This window comes from Scyliorhinus canicula, chromosome 2 (assembly GCF_902713615.1).
Source record: "Scyliorhinus canicula chromosome 2, sScyCan1.1, whole genome shotgun sequence".
In the NCBI taxonomy this organism is placed as follows: Eukaryota; Metazoa; Chordata; class Chondrichthyes; order Carcharhiniformes; family Scyliorhinidae; genus Scyliorhinus; species Scyliorhinus canicula.
Window position 1 is genome coordinate 140974430 of NC_052147.1, and position 23106 is coordinate 140997535.

General features: G+C 46.6%; 1 protein-coding gene across 12 annotated transcripts in view; it reads right to left on the reverse strand.

Moving 5' to 3' along the window:
• Positions 1–813: 813 nt before the first annotated feature.
• zdbf2 (zinc finger, DBF-type containing 2) overlaps positions 814–23106 on the reverse strand; it is a 31013-nt gene continuing 8720 nt past the window's right edge. For 7 of the 12 annotated variants that reach the window (XM_038787175.1, XM_038787210.1, XM_038787200.1 and 4 more), the window contains exons 3-6: positions 19744–19795; positions 18283–18388; positions 5378–5505; positions 814–3956 (exon numbers count right to left, since the gene is read on the reverse strand). In XM_038787175.1, the coding sequence (XP_038643103.1) occupies positions 1037–3956; positions 5378–5505; positions 18283–18388; positions 19744–19760 (3171 nt within the window). In that variant the 5' untranslated portion in view covers positions 19761–19795 and the 3' untranslated portion in view covers positions 814–1036. Of the gene's footprint in view, positions 3957–5377; positions 5506–17881; positions 17977–18282; positions 18389–19743; positions 19796–23106 lie in introns of those variants that run through there. The other 5 variants (XM_038787235.1, XM_038787252.1, XM_038787244.1 and 2 more) reach the window with 2 other exon arrangements.

Below are 23106 nucleotides of genomic sequence, written 5' to 3' on the forward strand. Positions count from 1 at the left end.
TGCAAGTGGAGGACGACCAGACTGTTCCTTTACATCTACCAAGGTTATGTGTTTAATAATTTGAGTCAGACAATCAGACAACTACTTTCCTCCAATGGGACCCCAGAACATACAAGAACTTCCCTGCTGGTGCTTCTCCTGGAAGTAGCCTCATGGGCGCCCCAGCAGACGGTCACTCTGCAATGAATGAACCTAAGCGGCAAGTGTCCCTGACCCAATGACGCAGATGCACTTCAAACACGTGGACTTTCATCAGCAGCCTTTGGACAGCAATCAGGAAGGGAACTCTTGGCTCATTTTCCCCTCTCCTACAACACACGCGCTGCGCTCACCCAGGAATAACGTGGCACCATCCAGCTCATTGCCGATTACAATTCGGTAACTCTGCACAAACAGGAGGTTGAAGTAGGGTCACCAGCTCTAGCCGAGAGACGAGAAGACAGAGGTGGTGAGCCGATACCAAGATTAGGAAGTTTGATGGGATAGATGCAAAGAGATGCAGAGATGTTCCTCCAAAGCAAGAGGACATAAATATAAGGTAGTCACAGGCAAACAGCAAAGAATTTTGGAGGAACTTCTTTGGCAGAGAGTGGTTAGAATATGGAACTTGCGATCACATAGGTGAAGAGAGAAAAGTAGAGGCATTTAAGGGGAATCTGGAAAAGTAAAGTAAAGGAATTGAAGAATATGCTGATGGGGTAGATGGAGAAGTTAGCTGACATGTAGCATAAACACTTGCGTTGACCAGATGGTCTAAATGGCAGGTTTCTGTGCTCTACCTTTACTGTAATTAAAAGTAAAAACAATGCATCATTTTAGGTTTGGAGCACTGAACCACTTGTTAACATTTTAACTCGAGACACTTTCAATAAAAACACCTGGGCTCTTTATAAAAATACAGGCTGCAATATGTTTTAACCACAAATTCCCTGAAGTATTTCATACAAATAGAAAAAACACAACTCAGAAATGAGGTGCAGGCGGGAATGGGTCAAGACAGGGTGACATTGTCTCTCCAGTCCACTTGAGATGGACATCACTTCCTCTTGCGGGTGCCCTGCCGGGGGCTGTGCCGTAGAGTCGCCTTCTCCCTGGCGGCCACATTGGAGTGTTCAGCTTCCCTCCGTAGCACCTTTGCACCCGAGGAACCGTCCTTGTTGGGGACCGCCCGGAAACTGGATCGCAGGCGGGGCCTGCGTGGTGGAGGAGGGCCCACAGCGGTTGTCAGACCCCCCGAATCAGACTGAGATGACACACCCCTCAGGCTAGAGAGCACCTCCTCTCCGGACCCTGCGCGGGGATTCTCCTTCTCGGGTGCCCGCCGGCTCCGCGGACCGACGTACACGTTGAGCTTGCCAAATGGAGATTCGGGCGTGTTCCTCCTCAGCGGCGACAGGATGACACTCTTCTGATCAGAGAAGCGACGTGGCGGCGGAGGCCCATCGGAGCCCATCAGCGACTTGGACAGCGACGGTTGCCGGGAGCTGGAGGCAGTGCCAGTGCTTTTAGATGGGCAATCGCTGCTCGGGCTTTCGCCCAGGGCCCAATCCTTCGTTTTGAGGCCACCGGCAGGCCACGGCATTGAGGTGGTGGCATTGCCGGGGTGCTGGAGGCTACCACCATTGCCAGATTTCACCCCGGCCTTCAACACGTCAGCCTTCATCCACGATTTGTTGGTGCTGCACTTCCGGTCGTCTGTAAGCTGCCCCATATTGATATCTGGGCTGAGACTCCGGAACAGCTGCCGCACATGGTGGGACGATCGCCGCAGACGCTCGCTGCTGAAGGTGCTCGGTGGGGTCTTCACAATCCGGTTTGTGGCAGGGTCATAATACCTCACAGGGGACTTCTTGTACTTGTATTTGGTTGGGCTGGCACTGTCTTCCGAAGCCTTGGAGTTCCTCTTTCCATCCCGAGAGACAGCTTGTGCCGCTGACGTAAAGTCAGGTGAGGACAGGACGTAAATGACAGTCCTGGGCTGAACTGGGCTCATGATCTTGCTGTAGGCTCTGGGCAACCTCAAGGAGCACAGCCTGGTTTTCATGTCAGCCCTCTCCTCTTGCTCTGGCCCGGTCCAAATGTTCTCCGGCTCCTGTTGCAACCTTCTGGATTTTGTTTTGACCACTGGGTAGCTGACTTCGCTGGTTTGGGTGCCGTGACTGACTTTGACCACCTGGCATCTGGATGCCAAGCGACAGTGCCTCAGAGCTGGCTTCTTGTCCACTTCCGGCTTGCAGGGTGCTGGAGAAGGCTCAGCCTCATCGTTCCTCTCTTGAAGGTGCGGCAACATTTCAGGAACAGTGACATCCAAGCTAGTGTCAACCGACGCCTTGGAAGTCACTTTTGATACGTCTTTCACGTCAGATCGATGTTTCTTCCTTAGTTTCTTGCCGTGATTGGCCAGAGACTCGCTATCAAAATAACATAAATATCGCCCTTCCTTGAACTCCTTCACCAGTGCCTCCACTTTCAGATCATCCTCAGCCATAATCTCTGACCAGGTCTTGCCAGCAAAACAAGCGGGCACATAAGGTAGTGACCGAAGCTTTTGTTCAACTTCAAGGGGCTGCTGTGGTTTTTCTTCAACATTCTCCACTTTCACACCGTTCTCTGAAGGGATAAGATTTTCTTCTTCCATTTTGTCGCACACATCTGGCTGGAAATGGAGGACTGAGCTCAGCTGAGTTTTATAGTCACGATCTTCGAGGGTTATTTGTGTGTCCGTAAGCAGGTCCAAGTCCTTACTTGCTAGCCGTGAACAGTCCTTCTCGACTTTGACAGAGGCATCCCATTCGGAGCTGCTGGTGGACCGCAGGTGCCCCAGTTGGCTGCCAAGAGAACAAATGCTGCCGTCAGAACTACCATCTTCACCAGTGCCCTGATGATGCCCGCCAGATTTCCTATCATTGGAGAGAGTTAAAGACAGCATCTTCTTGAAGCAAGACGCTGTATCCTTAATTGCCTGTTTGTTGCAAATCATTTCATTACCGTTTGAAGAGGTACAAGGATGGTGGTCTCCTTCAGGGGGCCTTTTTATCCCTGGAACACTGCTCTTCCGGCCCGTCTCTACTGCTTTCCTTTTCTTTTCAAGCTGGCAATATGTAGGCATTCCTTTCACTTCCGCTGCTGAATTCTCACTGTCACTGTCTTGCGATTGTGGTGCCTGTCTGTTACAGTATTTCTGAATGACTGTCTCAATGGTCTCGGAGACCAAATCCTCTATGCGGTCCACTATTTTGGTTTCTTTGAGAGTACTGAGGCAAGTGACAGTGTTCCTGGTCTGTGGCTTGTTCTCCTCAGCTTGGCTTGGCCCACCAGTACATCGTGGGCTACTGGGCCCGGTGTAGTCCCTGAGTTGAGGAAGAGAAGATCCTGCTATTGCGCCCTGAGAATTAATGTTGTGCAATTTAGAAAACCTAAAAGCTGGCCCTGAGGAGACATTCGGAAAGTTCATTTGAGCAAGTGTGGGACTCCAATGTTCATGCTGCTCGCATCTGGGTGGGCTGACAGCCATGGACTTATCATGGTCCTTTATTCCTTTCCTTGGTGCAGGTTTATACAAGCCCAAAGCAATGCGATGTCCATGCTTATCCATTTTATTGCACGAGAGGACCCCCTCACTCACACCCAAGAAAGCAGTCCTGCACAAGTCTTTATGGGTAGGGGAGCTGATGTCCATCAACTGCTCTCCAAATGTTGGTTCTTTAATTATGCTGTCTTTGTGACTTGGTGGAGCCCCAATGAACATAGGAGATGCACCGCTGCCTTTGGCCCGGTTGTAACTGGTGTTCCTCCCAACTAGCAAGTGTGCTGATCGGATAGATTCGTTATCCGTGCTAGGTAACTCCTCTCTGGTCTCAACAGTATCCTTGTCATCTTGGTAAGAATGTATGTCTGCAAGCTCCTTCTTCGGCAGAAGTGGAGCACTAATGGATGGCAGATCCATGTATGTTGACCTGGAGAGGACAAAAGAAATTTTAATACCTGGCCGTTGGGTAAGAGAAAGAAAAACAACCTCACCAGAAGAACTAGATCCAAGAGTTTATTGGTTCGTATTGATGTCCGCAGTGGGAGCAAATGGCTATGGCAAGTGCCAAGCCACTAATGCAAGATGCACATTTTACTGAGCATCCTACTTCTGGTAGGGGGTATCAACTGGCAGCAGAACACACTTTCCCTTCATTTGTATTTCCTCAAGGAGAACTCCTTCAGAGCCTCCCCCATCCCTGGAACTCCCTGGAGGATTGGCATTGGATCTTCCCTGTATCCACTCAAGCAGCAAAAACCAAAAGAAGACAGCATGTCAATAAATTAACTTCAATTAAGTCCTTCAACATTATGAGGGACATAGATAGGATTCAGAAGAATGCAACAAATCACAACTGGGCCAAAGGCAGTGGTGCATTGTGAATGATGGGAAGGAGCTTCCCCCCCCCCCCCCCCCCCCCCCCCCCCCCCCCCGAGTAGAGGAGTCAATAACTAGGTGGCAGAGATTTACTGTAAGAGGGAGGAGATTTATTGGGAATTTGAGGAAATAACTTTTGATCCAGATGGGTGGTGAAAATCTGGAACTCACTGCCTGGAAGGGCAATAGAGGCGGGAAGCTTCACAACATTTAAGAAGCATTTAGTTGAGCACTTGAAACACCACAGCACACAAGACTATGGACCAAGTGCTGGAAATTGGGGTTAGAATAGATAGGTGTTAGGGCAGCACGGTGGCGCAGTGGGTTAGCACTGCGGCCTCACGGCGCTGAGGTCCCAGGTTCGATCCCGGCTCTGGGTCACTGTCTGTGTGGAGTTTGCACATTCTCCCCGTGTCTGCGTGGGTTTCGCCCCCACAACCCAAAAATGTGCAAGCTAGGTGGATTGGCCACTCTAAATTGCCCCTTAATTGGAAAAATGATTGGGTACACTAAATTTATATAAAAAAAAAAAAAAAAGAATAGATAGGTGTTTAATGGCCACAGGCATGGGCCGAAGGGTGTCTCATGTCCATGACTCTAACATTCTACCTTGATTTAATTGGATCTTGGATAAATTTCAACATTCCGAGCTTGCAGACATACATTCTTACCAAGATGACAAGGATTCTACATTTCTAAAGATTACTGCCCTGCATCCTTGGAAGTCACAAAAAGAGATGGGAAGATTTCACCAGGATGCTTTCTTTCCTAACCATCCAAATATCCCTGGTGCATAGGCATCAGGGAGAAATGCCAATCATCTCTACCTTAATATCTCATTAATTGTCTTCTCTGTCACATTGAGAAAATGAGGCAATCGGCATGTGCTAAAAGCTGTTAGAGCACTCAGCTGCTAACTGGTGGAGTGTTACAGGATTCAGACTCATGTCTGAGACTTCCCCTGTCTTTTACCTGTTGTCTTTATATCGGGACGGGTGGTACTGTATGACATCCTGCAGGAAGCGCTCCATGAGGCTTTTAGCCGATCCCAGATTCCTGGTCTCACTGGCAAATTGCCTATGCCGAATTGTCTGGAGGTGCTGAACCAAAAACAAAGGCAGGGCAATCATACCAAGCGCTATTTAACCAGCATTGCATGATTTCACAACTCATTTGCCCATATACCTCTCTTTACAATTTCCTCTTTCCCCTCCTGAAGATGGTTGACTTTTGCTGGGGTACAGCTCCAAGCATACCTGCAGTTCGCTCATCGAAACGCCTGCGCCATTAGACAGAGGGCAGGCCGGTCACCACCCATAACAGATCTCAATCCAATTTCCCTCTCATGGGCTCCGGTGCACAGCAATTAATGCCGGGAAGCCCGCCACATTATGCTTCACAAAGATGCCACCTTAGCTTCCCCCATTGCTATGGCAGGGGTCAGCACAGGTTAGGAGTTGAGCCTGGGATCTTGCTGCGCAAGTTGGCATAACCAACAGATCCAGTGGGAGGGGCTACACAAAATAAAAGCAAAATACCATAAATGCTGGCAAACAAATAAAACCGAAAAACTCAACCCAATAGGACTCTTAGGTTACATGATCAGTTTAAACTTAAAATCTGGACTTCCGATGGTGGCCATGGAGGAGTAGGTCGCACATTCGATAGCTCCCGCCTGTAATGGACTTTCGGACCTTTTTCCCCCGACTTTTCTTGGATTTTATGGGATAAATCGGTGAACTGTGCTACAGTAAGGAGGATTCCCTCTCTGATGTATGGAGAATTGGACCAGAAGTGGCCATGTGAAACAACTCAGTCCTGGTAGTGAGAAGCAAGCGGAGCTGGTGCCGCGGGACAGCAAGGCAGAGGGCAAGGGCCAAGGAGAGACGGTGCAGTGGTCGACAGAGCAGCTGGTTAAACATTTTTTAAGGATAAGGGAGGTAGGGATATAATAGTGAGTGGAAGGTTGGAGGGTGTACAAGGGGTGCTCGTGAACATATATGCTCCGAACTGGGACGACGTGGAGTTTATGAGGCGGGTGTTAGGCAAGATCCCGGGCTTAAGAGTTGCATAACTTGATCGGGGGAGTGGGGGGGGGACTTTAACACGGTCATTGATCCGGAATTGGATCGGTCAATATCTAGGTCAGGGAGGGGGCCGGCTGTGGCAAAGGAATTGAAGGGCTTTATGGCACAGATGGCGGGTATAGACCCATGGAGGTTTATACGGCCGAGGGTGAAGTTTTCTTTTTTTTCTCACATTCATAAGGTTTCCTCCCGTATTGACTTTTTTGTTCTGAGCAGGGCGCTAATACCGAGGGTGGTGGGGATGGAATACTCGGCAATTGTCCTCTCGGATCATGTCCCACACTGGGTGGATTTGTGGGTTGGCGAGGAGCGAGGGCAACGTCCGTTATGGAGATTGGATCTGCGGTTGCTAGCGGATGAAGCACTCTGTGGGCGGGTGAATAAGTCCGTTCAGAACTACCTGGAAACTAACGATATGGGAGCGGTTTCTGCGGCGACTGTGTGGGAAGCTCTGAAGGTGGTTGTTAGAGGGGAGCTAATTTCGATCCTGTCCCATAGGGAAAAGGGGGAACGGGCAGAGATTAGTGGAGGAGATACTCCGGGTGGACAGGAGATACACGGAGGCCCCAGATGCTCCTTAGGGAGCGGCAAAAGTTGCAGGCGTAGTTTGAGTTGTTGACCACAGGGAACAGCAAGACGACTTACAACACCAGGTTAAAGTCCAACAGGTTTGTATCAAACATGAGCTTTCGGAGCACTGCTCCTTCCTCAGGTGAACTTCACCTTCTTCACCTGAGGAAGGAGCAGTGTTCCGAAAGCTCGTGTTTGAAACAAACCTGTTGGGACTTTAACCTGATGTTGTAAGACTTCTTACTGTGCTCACCCCAGTCCAGCGGGGGGGGGGGGGGGGGGGGGGGGGGGGGGGATGACAGGAGAAGAGACTGGAAGAGCTGCCGCTAATAATGGTAGGGAAGAGCTTTCAATATCTAGGAATCCAGGTGGCCCGGGAATGGGAGGCATGGCACAAGTTAAACCTATCCCGGTTGGTAGAGCAAATGGAAGAGGACTTTAAGAGATGGGACATGCTCCCATTGTCACTGGCGGGGAGGGTACAGACCATGAAAATGACAGTCCTCCTCAGATTTCTGTTCGTCTTTCAGTGCCTCCCCATCTTCATCCCCAAGGCCTTTTTCAAGCGGGTGAACAAGGTCATCTCGGGCTTTGTATGGGCGAATACAACCCCGCGGGTGAAGAGAATGTGGTTAGAGCACAGTCGGGGGGAGGGTCGGTTGGCGCTGCAGAAGTTCTACAACTACTACTGGGCGGCTAACATCGCCATGATTCGGAAGTGGATAATGGTGGAGGGGTCGGCATGGGAGCAGCTGGAGGCGGCGTCTTGTAAAGACACCAGTTTGGGAGCGCTGGTAACGGCACCTCTGCCGTTCCCGCCGACCCGGTACTCCACAAGTCCGGTGTAGTGACAGCTTTGAGGATCTGGGGGCAATGGAGGAGGTATAAGAAGGTGGAGGGTGCGTCGGTCTGCACCAGATTTGTAACAACCATAGGTTTGCACCATAGGGCAGGCTGGATGGCGGGTTTCGGAGCTGGCAGAGGGCAGGAATTAGAAGGATGGGGGAATCTATTTATAGATGGGAGCTTTCCCAGCTTGAAAGCGCTGGAGGATAAATTTAAACTGCCGCCAGGGAATGGGTTTAGATATTTGCAAGTGCGAGATTTCCTGAGAAAGCAGGTGCCGGCCTTTCCGCTGCTGCCGCCATGGGGGATACGGGATAGGGTAGTGTCGGTACCTGGGTGGGGGAAGGGAAAGTGTCGGATATCTACCAGGAGCTGTTGGAGGCGGAGGAAACCCCGATGGAGGAGCTTAAGCGCAAGTGGAAGGACGAGCTAGGTGGGGAGTTAGAGGCAGGTCTATGGGTGGCTGCCCTAAGCAGGGTCAATTCCTCCTCTTTATGTGCCAGGCTTAGCCTAATACAATTTAAGGTGGTCCACCAGGCACATATGATGGTGGCGAGGATGAGCAAGTTTTTCGGGGTAGAAGATAGATGTGTGAGGTGCGTGGGAAGCCCAGCAAACCATGTCCACATGTTCTGGGCATAACCGAAGCTCAGAGGGTTTTGGCAAGGGTTTGCGAAGGCAATGTCCACAGTGCTAGGAACCCGGGTGGTGCCGAGTCCAGAGATTGCGATCTTTGGAGTATCAGAAGATCCGGGATTGAAAGAGGCCGATGTCCTGACCTTTGCCTCCCTGGTAGCCCAGAGACAGATCTTGTTAATGTGGAGGGGCCCGAAGCCCTAGAGTGCAGAGACCTGGGTTAGTGACATGGCTGGGTTTCTCAGTCTCGAGAAAATAAAGTTCGCCTTAAGAGGGTCAATGTTGGGGTTCTGTCAGAGGTGGCAGCCGTTCGTCGATTTTCTCGGGGAACATTAAAATGTCAGCAGAAGCAGTATTCCAAAGTGTGTGTGTGTGTGTGTGGGGGGGGGGGGGAGGAGAATAGGTGTTAGATGGTTGTGGTGCGAGATGATTGGGTCGGGTGGGGAAATGTTTATTTTACCATGTTAATGTTTTTTGTTTTTGTTATTGTTATAAACATTTGCAAATACTTTAATAAAAATATTTTAATAAACTTAAAATCTGCTTGGATTTACATTTTGTAAGGGTCCTTCCTGTTTATTTCCTTATTTCCCCTTTCATTTTTTTTCTTTTATCATTTTTGATCCATGGGTGATAAATGGACATGTATCTTTAAGTCCAGCAGCAGAGAGAATGAGGGATTCAGAATTACAGGAGAGAGGAGCTTCAGACTTGTCAACACCAGAGAGAGAGATGGGCTTGGAATCGGTTTGATTGATTGGCTGGGGTGGAGGGGGAGCAATGAATTAGCCCAAAAGGGTGCACTGTGCCCGGCAGCACAGGATCGTGATTGGATCGTGTGCCAGCGGAATGGTTTTCAGAATCCCAAGTAACTTCAGTTTGACTCCAGGACACAGAAAGGCGAGGGTCTGCTGTTTTTCTCCCTCGCCAGAAAGGCTGTAAGTGTTGTATTCCTGAGACTGCAGAGAATCTGAATGAAGGAATCTACAGAAAAACTATTACAGGCTGCAAACAAAGACCAGGACACTCTGTATCCAGAAAGGGTGTGAGTGCTGTATTTCCTAAACTAGAGAAGCCTGAATGAATCCAGAGTAAAAAGTTTGAACTGAAAGCAATGTTTGAAGAGGAGCAGGGTGCCAGAAACATACATTTGAAACAAGGACTATTTTTCTCTCCTAGTTATGCTTTTTTTAAACCCCTTTCTTCCTCTCTGTGAATGTCTGCCTTGCGCGTGTGTTTTTTGTGTATTAGAGGTCAGGGTTAAAGGCATATCAGAGGCAAGTTAAAGTGAGAAATTAGGAATTCGATAATAGTTAACCAGTTGTATTTACTGCAGATTTCATTATAGTTCTCGTTATAAATAAACAATAAAGGGCAGCACGGTGGCACAGTGGTTAGCACTGCTGCCTCACAGCACCGTGGTCCCAGGTTCGATACCGGTTCTGGGTCACTGTCCGTGTGGAGTTTGCACGTGTTTGCGTGGGTTTCACCCCCACAACCCAAAGATGTGCAGGGTGGGATTGGCCACGCTAAATTACCCCTTAATTTGAAAAAATTAATTGGGTCTAAATTTATATATTAAAAAACAATAATTATTTTTAAACTTACAAACCTGATGACCGTAATTGTTGGGCAGCCAAGGACCAAAGACTTCAGCTTGATCCCCAAGAATTATCGGTTATTTAATTTGTATTGTAACTCCGGGTCATGTGGGGCTAGAACCGACCACGCACTAGCCCAGTGTGTGGTAACCTAATTTGGGGGCTTGGATCCAGGATCTTTGGACCAGTAGACAATAATAAGAACATAGGAACTAGGAGCAGGAGTAGGCCATCTGGCCCCTTGAGCCTGCTCCGCCATTCAATGAGATCATGGCTGATCTTTTGTGGACTCAGCTCCACTTTCCGGCCCGAACACCATAACCCTTAATCCCTTTTTTCTTCAAAAAAACTATCTATCTTTACCTTAAAAACATTTAATGAAGGAGCCTCAACTGCTTCACTGGGCAAGGAATTCCATAGATTCACAACCCTTTGGGTGAAGAAGTTCCTCCTAAACTCAGTCCTAAATCTACTTCCCCTTATTTTGAGGCTATGCCCCCTAGTTCTGCTTTCACCCACCAGTGGAAACAACCTGCCCGCATCTATCCTATCTATTTCCTTCATAATTTTAAATGTTTCAATAAGATCCCCCCTCATCTTTCTAAATTGCAACAAGTACAGTCCCAGTCTACTCAACCTCTCCTCGTAATCCAACCCCTTCAGCTCTGGGATCAACCTCTTGAATCTCCTCTGCACACCCTCCAGTGCCAGTACGTCGTTTCTCAAGTAAGGAGACCAAAACTGAACACAATACTCCAGGTGTGGCCTCACTAACACCTTATACAATTGCAGCATAACCTCCCTAGTCTTAAACTCCATCCCTCTAGCAATGAAGGACAAAATTCCATTTGCCTTCTTAATCACCTGTTGCACCTGTAAACCAACTTTGTGATTCATGCACTAGCACACCCAGGTCTCTCTGCACAGCAGCATGCTTTAATATTTTATTGTTTAAATAATAATCCCGTTTGCTGTTATTCCTACCAAAATGGATAACCTCACATTTGTCAACATTGTATTCCATTTGCCAGACCCTAGCCCATTCACTTAACCTATCCAAATCCCTCTGCAAACTTCCAGTATCCTCTGCACTTTTCGCTTTACCACTCATCTTTGTGTCATCTGCAAACTTGGACACATTGCCCTTGGTCCCCAACTCCAAATCATCTATGTAGATTGTGAACAATTGTAGGCCCAACACGGATCCCCAAGGGACACCACTAGCTACTGATTGCCAACCAGAGAAACACCCATTAATCCCCACTCTTTGCTTTCTATTAATTAACCAACCCTTTATCCATGCTACTACTTTACCCTTAATGCCATGCATCTTTATCTTATGCAGCAGCCTTTTGTGTGGCACCTTGTCAAAAGCTTTCTGGAAATCCAGATATACCACATCCATTGGCTCCCCGTTATCCACTGCACTGGTAATGTCCTCAAAAAATTCCACTAAATTAGTTAGGCACGACCTGCCCTTTATGAACCCATGCTGCGTCTGCCCAATGGGATAATTTCTATCCAGATGCATCGCTATTTCTTCCTTGATGATAGATTCCAGCATCTTCCCTACTACCGACGTTAAACTCACTGGCCTATAATTTCCTGCTCTCTGCCTACCTCCTTTTTTAAACAGTGGTGTCACGTTTGCTAATTTCCAATCCACCGGGACCACCCCAGAGTCTAGTGAATTTTGGTAAATCATCACTAGTGCATCTGCAATTTCCCTAGCCATCTCTTTTAGCACTCTGGGATGCATTCCATCAGGGCCAGGAGACTTGTCTACCTTTAGCCCCATTAGCTTGCCCATCACTACCTCCTTAGTGATAACAATCCTCTCAAGGTCATCACCTGTCATAACCTCATTTCTATCAGTCACTGGCATGTTATTTGTGTCTTCCACTGTGAAGACCGACCCAAAAAGCCTGTTCAGTTCCTCAGCCATTTCCTCATCTCCCATTATTAAAACTCCCTTCTCATCCTCTAAAGGACCAATATTTACCTTAGCCACTCTTTTTTGCTTTATATATTTGTAAAAACTTTTGCTGTCTGCTTTTATATTCTGAGAAAGTTTACTCTCATACTCTATCTTACTCTTTTTTATAGCTTTTTTAGTAGCTTTCTGTTGCCCCTTAAATATTTCTCAGTCCTCTAGTCTCCCACCAATCTTTGCCACTTTGTATGCTCTTTCCTTCAAGTTGATACTCTCCCTTATTTCCTTAGATATCCACGGTCGATTTTCACTCTTTCTACCGTCCTTCCTTTTTGTGGGTATAAACCTTTGCTGAACACTGAAAAATCGCTTGGAAGGTTCTCCACTGTTCCTCAACTGTTCCACCATATAGTCTTTGCTCCCAGTCTACCTTAGCTAGTTCTTCTCTCATCCCATTGTAATCTCCTTTGTTTAAATACAAAACACTAGTATTTGATTTTACCTTCTCACCCTCCATCTGTATTTTAAATTCCACCATATTGTGATCGCTCCTTCCGAGAGGATAATGTTTTGGTTCAATCTCAATTTAAAAAAGACACCGGGTTGTAGTAATTTAACAGGATGAATCGGGAAGTTGCTAAGAGGGGCCGAGAGGGGGGAAAAGCAAAAGCGGGAGGGGGGAAAAGCAAAAGCGAGAGGAGGGAAAAGCAAAAGCGAGAGGAGGGAAAAGCAAAAGCGAGAGGAGGGAAAAGCAAAAGCGAGAGGAGGGAAAAGCAAAAGCGAGAGGAGGGGGAAAGCAAAAGCGAGAGAGACTGAGAGGGACTAGCAAAAGAGAGGGGGACTGGCAAAAGAGAGGGACTAGCAAAAGAGAGGGGGACTAGCAAAAGAGAGGGGGACTAGCAAAAGATAGAGAGAGAAAAGCAAAAGAGAGGAAAAAGCAAGAGGGAGGGGAAAGCAAAAGAGAGAGAGGGGGAGTAGCATTAGAGAGTGAGAGTGTGAGAGAGAGAGAGAGGAAAAGGCAAAAGTGAGGGAGTTCCATTTTAAGGCACTTGAAATTAGCTGGGAATAGCCAGAAATTAGAGGAGAGCTTAATCTCAGAACTGAACCCAATGACGAGGCCCTCCCAAAATTCGGGTTCGGGGGGGGGAGGGGGGGTTGCGGCACAGGAAGTTCATGCTTCCCTGTCAGAGCAGGTGCCTAAGAATTATGATGAGACAACAGAGATTATTCTGTGTCCATTTGAATAGGTTCCTGAAGTATATAGGCAATAGCTTCAGAATTTAAGGAGACAGCCAGGACCGATCTATGCAGAGTTCCAAAGGGTTAAGCAGAACACTTTTGAAAGATTGGTACAAGAATTGGGAATTGTAACTATGAGTCTCTGTTAGAGGAATTTAAGAATTCCCTACCTTCTATAATAAGAACCCATGTTGAAAACTATAGGGTGTAGAGACTGCTAGGCAGGCGGCAATTATAGCTGATGATTTGGAGCTCATCCATAAATTCAAACTTTTGTTCCGTCACCCCCACAATTTTGAAACGGATAGGAAGTGCGAGAGTTGAAGGAAGGCAGGTAGTCTAGGTAAATAATAGATAGCTGGGAATGCCCCAAGATGATCTCCTCAGACCAGGAGAGAAGGTACTGAGGATGAAGGTGAGACTTGGACGCCTAGGTGTTACCACTGTCACAAGGTGGGGCACGTTCATTCAGCATGATGGAAGTCGCAGGGAAAGCCCATGGGACTGGTGGGAGTTCAGAAGGAGGATTGCAAAAAGAAACAATCATGCCACATCTATCTTTTTTTTTATAAATTTAGATTACCCAATTATTTTTTCTATTAAGGGGCAATTTAGAGTGGCCAATCCACCTACTCTGCACATTTTTGGGTTGTGGGGGCGAAACCCACGCAGACACGGGGAGAATGTGCAAACTCCACACAGACAGTGACCCAGAGCCGGGATCGAACCTGGGACCTCAATGCCGTGAGGCGGTTGTGCTAACCACTAGGCCACCGTGCTGCCCTTTGCCACATCTATCTTGACTGAAACCATGGAGGCTGGCTCAGTTAGAGGCTGAAATACAGGGCACGATGGACATGTTGCGGAAGCAAGTGAAGGCGCTGTGGTCCACAAAACACAGAGTTTGAGAGATTGAAGGCCATCTTAATAAGCAAACTGGTGCTAACCGCCCTGGACTTTCCAGACCATTTAAAGTGACCAGAAATGCCAGTGACCGGTAGGGGCAATATGCTACATGGCGGCGATGCAGGGAGAGGGGCCAGTGGGATTTTTTTTTTTAAAACTAAGTCCTTGCCAAAGAAAGTATTCCATCATTGAAAAGGAAGCCATGCTAATAGCCCTTCAGCACTTCAATATGTCGGATATGACAGTAAACAAAGCTTGGTTTGTACAGACCATAATCCAGTTGTGGTTATAGAGATGTTTAGTTTAAAACCCAGAACACAAGATTATCTCATTGTAGTTTATTATTACAACAGTTCAATGTTAAAATTGCACTTTCTCGGAAAGGACAAGGTGATTGCGGATGCGTTGTCATATGTTTAAGGGCTTATTAATTACCAATGTAAGGTGAAGTTACTATAGTCTCAGATGACCATAGGCTGCTTTCCCCTTTGAGGGAGAGCTGACTAGTGGTGGTTTAACCTCAGGATCACCACACCTCAGATGAGGGGCAACTTTGAGACGGTGAGCCTTCATGAATAACCAAACCAATGTAAAGGCTGGGAGGGAACTTACATGATGGGGATGGATTGAATGGATGTGTGAGACTTACGTCTTGCATACCTCAAAATTAACTATATGTGATCTGATGTTTCATTCTTTAGGGAGGGAGGTATGCAAGGCTCCTTCCTGTTTATTCCCTTATTTCCCATCTCTTTTATTTTGCCATGATCATTTTTGACCCTGGGTGATTAATGAACATATATCTTTAAGTCAAGCAGAAGGTGGTATTGGGTGCCTGGAACTCACTGCCGGAGGTGGTGGTGGAAGCAGGGGCGATAATGACGTTTAAGGGGCATCTTGACAAATACAATAATAGGATGGGAATAGAGGGATACGGACCCCGGAAGTGTAGAAGATTTTAGTTTAGACGGGCTGCATGGTCGGCGCAGGCTTGGAGGGCTGTAGGGCCTGTTCCTGTGCTTTTCTTATTTTTTTGTTCAGATGAATGAGGAATTCAGACATTAAGGAGACGCAGGAGCTTCAGACTTGTTGGTATCAGAGAGATGGGTGCGGAATCGGTTTGATTGGTTCAAAGATTGGTGTGGGAGAAATGGGTTTGAATTCATATGACACTGGCACCAATACTGGGGAAAAAGGGACCTGTTCCAATGGAAGAGTCTTCATCTGAATCATGCTGGGACTAGAGTCCTGCAGATAGTGTTGAGGATTGTCAGAGGACACAGCAGGACATAGATAGGTTGGGGTTTTGGGCAGAGAAATGACAAATGGAGCTTGATCCGGACAAATGTGAGGTAATGCATTGACAAAGTGTCATCTGGACTTGAAACGTTAGCACTTTTCTCTCCCTACAGATGCTGCCAGACCGGCTGAGATTTTCCAGCATTTTCTCTTACGGTTTCAGATTCCAGCATCCGCAGTAATTTGCTTTTATTTATGTAGTCAATAAATAAGAGTCTGATGTAGGAGTCTTTGTTGTCGAGATGCTCCGGGGATGAGTGCAGGGTCAGGGAGATGGCGTCTGGTGTGGACCGGTTGCGGCAGTATGCAAATTGCAATGGATCTAGACATTCTGGGAGTATGGAGTTGATGTGCCTCATGACCAACCTCTCGAAGCACTTCATTATGAGGGTTCTGGGGAAACTGAAAGTTCTGAAGGTGGATAAATCATCTGGACTGGATGAACTGCACCTCAGGGGTTCTAAAGGAGATAGCTGAAGAGATTGTGGAGGCATTGGTGGTGGTCTTTCATGAAACACTGGAAGCAGGGATGGTCCCAGAGGACTGGAAAATGGCTAATGCAAAACTACTGTTTAAGAAGGGAGGAAGGCAGAAGACACAAAATTATAGGCCGGTTAGCCTGACTTTGGTGATTGGTAAGATTTTAGAGTCCATTATTAAAGATGAGATCGCGGAGTACCTGGAAGTGCATGATAAAATAGGACAGCCAGCACAGCTTTGTCAAGGGGAGGTCACATCTGACAAATCGGTTGGAATTCTTTGAGGATGTAACAAGGAAGTTAGACAAAGGAGAATCAATAGGCTTGATCTATTTAGATTTCCAGAAGGCCTTTGACAAGATGACAAGGAAGTTGTTAAATAAGTTAAGGGGATCAGGGGTTATGGGTAGAAGGCAGGAGAATGAAGATGAGAAACATATTAGCTATGATTGAATGACAGAGCAGACTCGGGGGGGGGGGGGCCAAATGGCCTAATTCTGCCTCTATGTCTTATAGTCGTATTATTGACCTGCTGGAGGCCAATGAATTGGCCTAAAAGGATGTACTGTGCCTGGTAGCAGATGCTGATTGCCACAGTGGAATGGTTTTCAGAACCCCAAGGAGTTTCAGTTTGACTCCTGGACACAGAAACGCAAGTATCTGCTTTTTTCTCCCTCTCCAAAAAGGCTACGAGTGCTGAATTCCTGAAGCTGCAGAGAACTTCAATGAATAAATCTACAGAAAAACCATTACAGGCTGCAGGCAAAAATCAGGACTATCCAGAAAGGAGAGGAAACTACAGAGAACTGAATGAATCCACAGTAAAAACCTTGAACTGAAAGCTAGGTTTGAAGAGGAGCAGACTGCTGGGGACACCCATTTTAAACGACTCTTTCTCTTTTTGCTTATGATATTTTAAAACTCTTTTTTCCCTCCTGTTTGTCAGTCTTGTGTGTGTGTGTGTATATATAGGCGGGGGGCAAGTTAAAAGCGGGAAATTAGGAATTAGTAATAGTTAACCAGTTACATTTGCTGCATGTGGGCAGCATGGTGGCACAGTGGTTACCATTGCTGCCTACGGCGCTGAGGACCCGGGTTTGAATTCTGTCCCTGGGTCACTGTCCGTGTGGAGTTTGCACATTCTCCCCGTGTCTGCGTGGGTTTCACCCCCACAACCCAAAGATGTGCAGGATAGGTAGATTGACCATGCTAAATTGCCCCTTAATTGGAAAAAAGAATTGGGTACTCTAAATTTTAAAATAATATATTTGCTGCAAGTTTCATTTTAGTTTTTGTTTCAATTATCAGTAATTGTGTTTAAACTTACAAACCTGGTGACTGTAATCATTGGACAGCCAAGCGCCAAAGACTTTGGGGTTTATGTCTAAGAACTATCGGTTCATTCACTTACGGGCATTCACTTAAGGGCAGCACGGTAGCACAAGTGGATAGTACTGTGGCTTCACGGTGCCAGGGTCCCAGGTTCGATTCCCCACTGAGTCACTGTCTGTGCGGAGTCTGCACGTTCTCCCCATGTCTGCGTGGGTTCCTCCGGGTGCTCCGGTTTCCTCCCACAGTCCAAAGACGTGCTGGTTAGGTGGATTGGTCATGATAAATTGCCCTTAGTGACCAAAAAGGTCAGAAGGTGTTATGGGATTAGGGTGGAAGTGAGGGCTTAAGTGGGTCGGTGTAGACCCGATGGGCCAAATGGCCTCCTTCTGCACTGTATGTTCTATGTCCATCATTAGCTATTTCCGCTGTGACTCCGGGTCAAGCAGGACTGGAATCAACCATGCACTAGCCTTGGATGTCATAAAAATTTCCTCTAACAGGAGATAGACATTTGGCAACAATTTGTTGGCTTGACACGAGATACTAACCAGGTAGAACCACCATGTTCAACCTTCCTTGATCTACGTAGAGGTGATGCACTCAGTTCCTCACTGCAGTTTATCAATCAGACTAGGAACTGAGCCTGGAGGGAGGGAGGAAAGTGAATCTTCAACTGACAACTCCAAACAGGGGCATTATCTTAACAGCATATCTGATAATGTGGCACTCCCTCAGTGCTGCATTGGACGGTCAGCTTAGATTAGCACTGGCTTGAATCTGCGAACCTCCAACTCAGAAGCGGGTATGCAAGCAGCAATCCAGGCTACAATGAATGGGGCCTGTATTGTGCTGGATTAAAAAAAATTTTTTTTTTTTTTTTACACATAATAACAGAGAGAAACCTGACCTTGAATACAAAGCTATTGCCACACCCGCCCACAGTCCTCACCTGATCCAGACAAGTGTACAACTCCTTACAGCAACCACAATAGCCTCTCCTGCTCTGCCTCGTGAGTGTCTCTGGTATAGGCTGTTCCGGGTACGGTCCGTCACCACTGCAAAGGTCAAAAGCAAAATACTAATGGCATTAAACACACATCAGCGGCAGTGGTTAGCGCTGCTGCCTCACTGCGCCAGGGACCCAGGGTCAATTCCGGCCTTGGGTGACTGTGTGGAATTTGCACGTTCGCCCCATGTCCACAAGGGTTTCCTCCAGGTAATCCGGTTTCCTCCCACATTCCAAAGATGTGCAGGTTGGGTGGATTGGCCATGATCAATGCACCGGATTACGACGATAGGGCTGGGGAGTGCCTACATAGAGAGCTCGTTCAGAGGGTTGGTGCAGACCCGATGGGCCGAATGGCCGCCTTCTGTAATGTGGGGATTCTACAAAAACCACATGTCAAGCTGACTTGTGCCAAGCTGGGCAGGGTTTTAAGCAGAACCACTAAACAAAGGAATGTAGCCAAGTAACAAAGCTGGAAGCTACCAGTAAGGTCACACCTCTGCTCAGTAGTAATTATGCAGGTACAATGATGGAGCGGTTATCTTACTCGTGGACTAGTGATCGAGAGAATGGAGCCATTTCAGAATTTCTGCTCAGTTTAGTCTGAAAATTAAAATCTAACAGTAAAAGTGACCATGCAGCTATTGGATTGCCATGAGAACCCAATCAGTCCACTGATGTCCTTTAGGGAAGGAAGGCTGCCATTTTTACCTGGTCTAGTCAGTCCCACACCATGACTGAAGCTTAAATTGCCTCTGAAATAGCTTAAGCAAGTCATTCAGTTGCCTCATTTCCTCAGGTGATGAGTAATAAATCCCAGCGTTGCAAGTGATGCTGAGATGGAATAAATTGGAACATGAGAAAACAGGTTTCCAGTCTTTAGAACAGTTCTATCACACAGACACCAAGTGATTAGTTAAGCTCAGTGACAGGAGGGGGGGGGGGGGGGGGGGGGGGGGGGGGAGAGAGAGAGAGAAGAGAGAGTATTGTGCTACGAGGTAATCTTCCAAGAGCTGGTTTAGGACTGCTCAGTGCCATTTACTACAGAACCCAAGCATGCAGAAGGGTCCAGGCTGGATTAAAAGGGTCCAACATCATGCAGTCCCTTCAAACACCAGATCCCACATATTAAAGTTTTCACTCAGTCTAACCTTTTTGAGAAGCCCGTTGATATTTTGTACAATGTGAACACACTCCCTTCCAAAAATAATTAGCCAGTCACTCCCTGAAGGCAGTTAAAACTTATCCTGGACACCATTTCTAATTTCCCTAATTAACCATCGAGCCGGACATTGTGGTATTGCACTTCCAACTCTGCCTGATGTCTATGCAACCCACTGCTTTCCCAATAGATCCCAATCCCTTTTTATTTATCACTTGTTCTTGTAGAACTCTCCAACTTACCTGGCACTGTCATTCATCTCTGTGGCACACTCACTCACTCCCCTTTGCGCACCTGTCACAGATCAAAGGGAAATTAATTTTTACTCAATTCCGAGCCTTGTAATATTTTAGATACAAATGCAGGTGCTGCCTTACATATTCTCCCATGTACAGTGGTCCCAAAAATTTCTGCTAACAGTTGGAGCATGGGTTTGTACGTGCACTGCCAACTCAACAAAACACTTCTATTAAATAATCACCCTTCATAACCTCAATGTCCCACAGTACAGATAATAAAGTACCGTACTTTCCGGACTATAAGCCGCGACTTATTTCACACGTTTCGAACCTCGCGGCTTATACAACGACGCGGCTTATTTATGGATTTTTCCCGCTTTCTTTTCACTAAACCAATGAAATTGCGTAACGGGTCAAGGTAAAACAATGTAACTTTTTAGTTTACTGTTTAGATTAAATCGAGCGCGCTCAAACATCCCATCATTCTGATTACGGTAGTCATTTTGTCACCCTCATCATGGCAAAGACACGGAGAAATGCATATGATGCAGCTTTCAAGTTGAGGGCGATCGATCTGGCTGTTGGGAAAGGAAATAGAGCTGCTGCACTAGAGCTTGGTCTTAATGAGTCGATGATAAGACATTGGAAACAGCAGCGTGAGGAATTGACTCAGTGCAAAAAGACAACTAAAGCTTTCAGAGGGAAGAAAAGCAGATGGCCCGAACTAGAAAATGAGCTCGAAGACTGGGTCAACATGCAGAGAGCAGACGGCCGAGGTGTTTCAACTGTACAGATCCGACTGAAAGCCAAAACAATCGCCACCGCAATGAAGTTTGAGAATTTTAGAGGTGGACCATCGTGGTGTCTCAGATTTATGAGACGTAAAGGCCTGTCCATCAGGGTACGGACGAGTTTGTGTCAGCAGCTCCCTCCCGACTACGAGGAAAAAATTTCAAACTTCCGCAAATTCACTGATGCAATGATAGCAGAGCATTCCATTGGCCCACACAATATCATAAATATGGATGAGGTTCCTCTGACATTTGACCTGCCTCTCACTCGGACTGTCAACAGGAAAGGTGAATCATCCGTCATGCTGAAAACAACTGGGCATGAAAAAACGCACTTCACCTGTGTTCTGAGTTGCACGGCATCGGGAGAAAAGCTTCCACCGATGGTGATTTTTAAACGCACGACGATACCAAAAGAAAAATTCCCTACAGGAATTGTTGTGAAAGTCAACAAGAAAGGATGGATGACGGAAAGCCTAATGCATGAATGGCATACGGAGTGCTACGGCAAGCGACCGGGAGGATTCTTTCACAGGAACAAGGCATTGCTCGTTTTGGACAGCATGAGGGCCCACATAACAGATTCTGTGAAAGAAGCCATCAAGAGGACAAACTCAATTCCAGCTGTGATTCCTGGGGGCACAACAAAGTATTTACAGCCACTCGACATCAGTTTAAATCGTGCATTTAAGGTGGCGCTTCGTGTTCAGTGGGAGGCTTGGATGACAAGTGGGGAGAAATCCTTCACTAAAACGGGCCGCATGCGAAGAGCAACTTATGGTCAAGTCTGCCAGTGGGTCCTGACAGCGTGGAGCATTGTTAAAAAATCCACTATCATCAACGGGTTTCGAAAAGCTGGATTGCTGCGTGTTGAAGAGGGCAGCATGAGCTCAGCGGGAAATTTGCCTCCGGATGAAAGTGATGAGAGCGACAATGAAAACAATCCAACATCGGATGAAGCAATTCTGAGGCTATTCAACTCTGACACTGAAGGAGATGACTTCAGTGGTTTCAGTGCACAAGAGGAGGATAGTGACTCTGATCACCTGGGTTGGTGATATCTTGATTACGATCAGTAATAAAATACTTCTTTTTACACGATTTATTTATTTTTAATGTTTCAAACTGATGATTCTATGTTAATCTTAAGAGCTTAATCGGATTGATTTCGCTCCACAGTGACCAATGACTTTCTTGGTAGGCTATTCTTTACCGCTAATTTTTTATTTTTGTTACAAGCCGTATTTCGTTAAAGCCTGTGTAAAGCTCATTTGTTTCAATGTACCGGTAAGCACCTGTGGCTTATATACGTGTGCGGCTTATTTATGTTCAAAATAAAAAAAAATTCAAAATCAGTGGGTGCGGCTTATAGTCAGGTGCGCTTTATAGTCCGGAAAGTACGGTACTTGTTGAAGCAGTCGTTGTTGCAATGCAAGAGAAACAGCAGCTAATAATGTTCTCATAATAAGCAATGAGATCATTAACATTTTTTAAAAACGTGATGTTGGCTGAGGGATTAATAGTGTCCAGGGCACCCAAGTAGCAGGCTTCTGCTCTTCAGGCTTCTATCTATCTGAAGTGGATAACTGTCTTTCGCACATGTATCAATAGTTTTGCTGCTTGTACACCTTGCCATGCACCAATTATCTAGGTTTCCTTTATTGCAACAATAATTACATTTGAAAAGGTTGTAAAGAACTTTGGGATGTCTAGTTCATGAAAAGCACAATATAACTGCAAGTTTTTAATGGTTTTAAACTGAATTCCTCATAAGCATAGATTAAATTTTATACTTGAACTCAATGCAAACTTCTGCTCACTGCCGGTTTAACAACTCTTCCAACTTACCACCCTCCTGAATCCCACACAATGCAGCAGTCAGTGCTGCGTGAGCCTGAGGGAAGTCTGTGTTGCCAGGTGGTGTGGACTTCCCTTTGGTTTATACACAGGGCATTCTTTTTTTTAATCTGACTGCATGGCAGTACAGTGGTTAGCACTGTTGCTTCACAGCTCCAGGGTCCCAGGTTCGATTCCTGGCTTGGGTCACTCGAGTGGAGTTTGCAATGTCTCCCCATGTCTGCGTGGGTTTACTCCGGGTGCTCCGGTTTCCTCCCACAATCCAAAGATGTGCAGGTTAGGTGAATTGGCCATGCTAAATTGCCCCTCAGTGTATAAAAATGTTAGATGGGATTACTAGGATACGGTGAAGGCTTGGGCCTAAGTAGGGTGCTCTTTCCAAGGTTCGGTGCAAATTCGATGGGCCGAATGGCCTCCTTCGGCGCTGTAAATTCTATGATTTCTGATTAAGGCCTTCACCTTCATTACCAACTGATAATAACTGGGAGAGTTGATGTTTCCACTTGCGACGGAGTCCAAAACAAAGGACCACAGTACAGAATAGCCAGATCAGGAGGAACTAATTTACCCAGAGACACGAGAAGGCCAAGCTTGCTAGTACATGGAACAGCTTGTTAGATGTAAAGCTGCTGTTGTATAGAGTCAACGGTTCTTCTCCTTTTCACAAACTCCTTTATTTCACTTTAACAGACGCTGCACAAAACTCGATCTTCACATC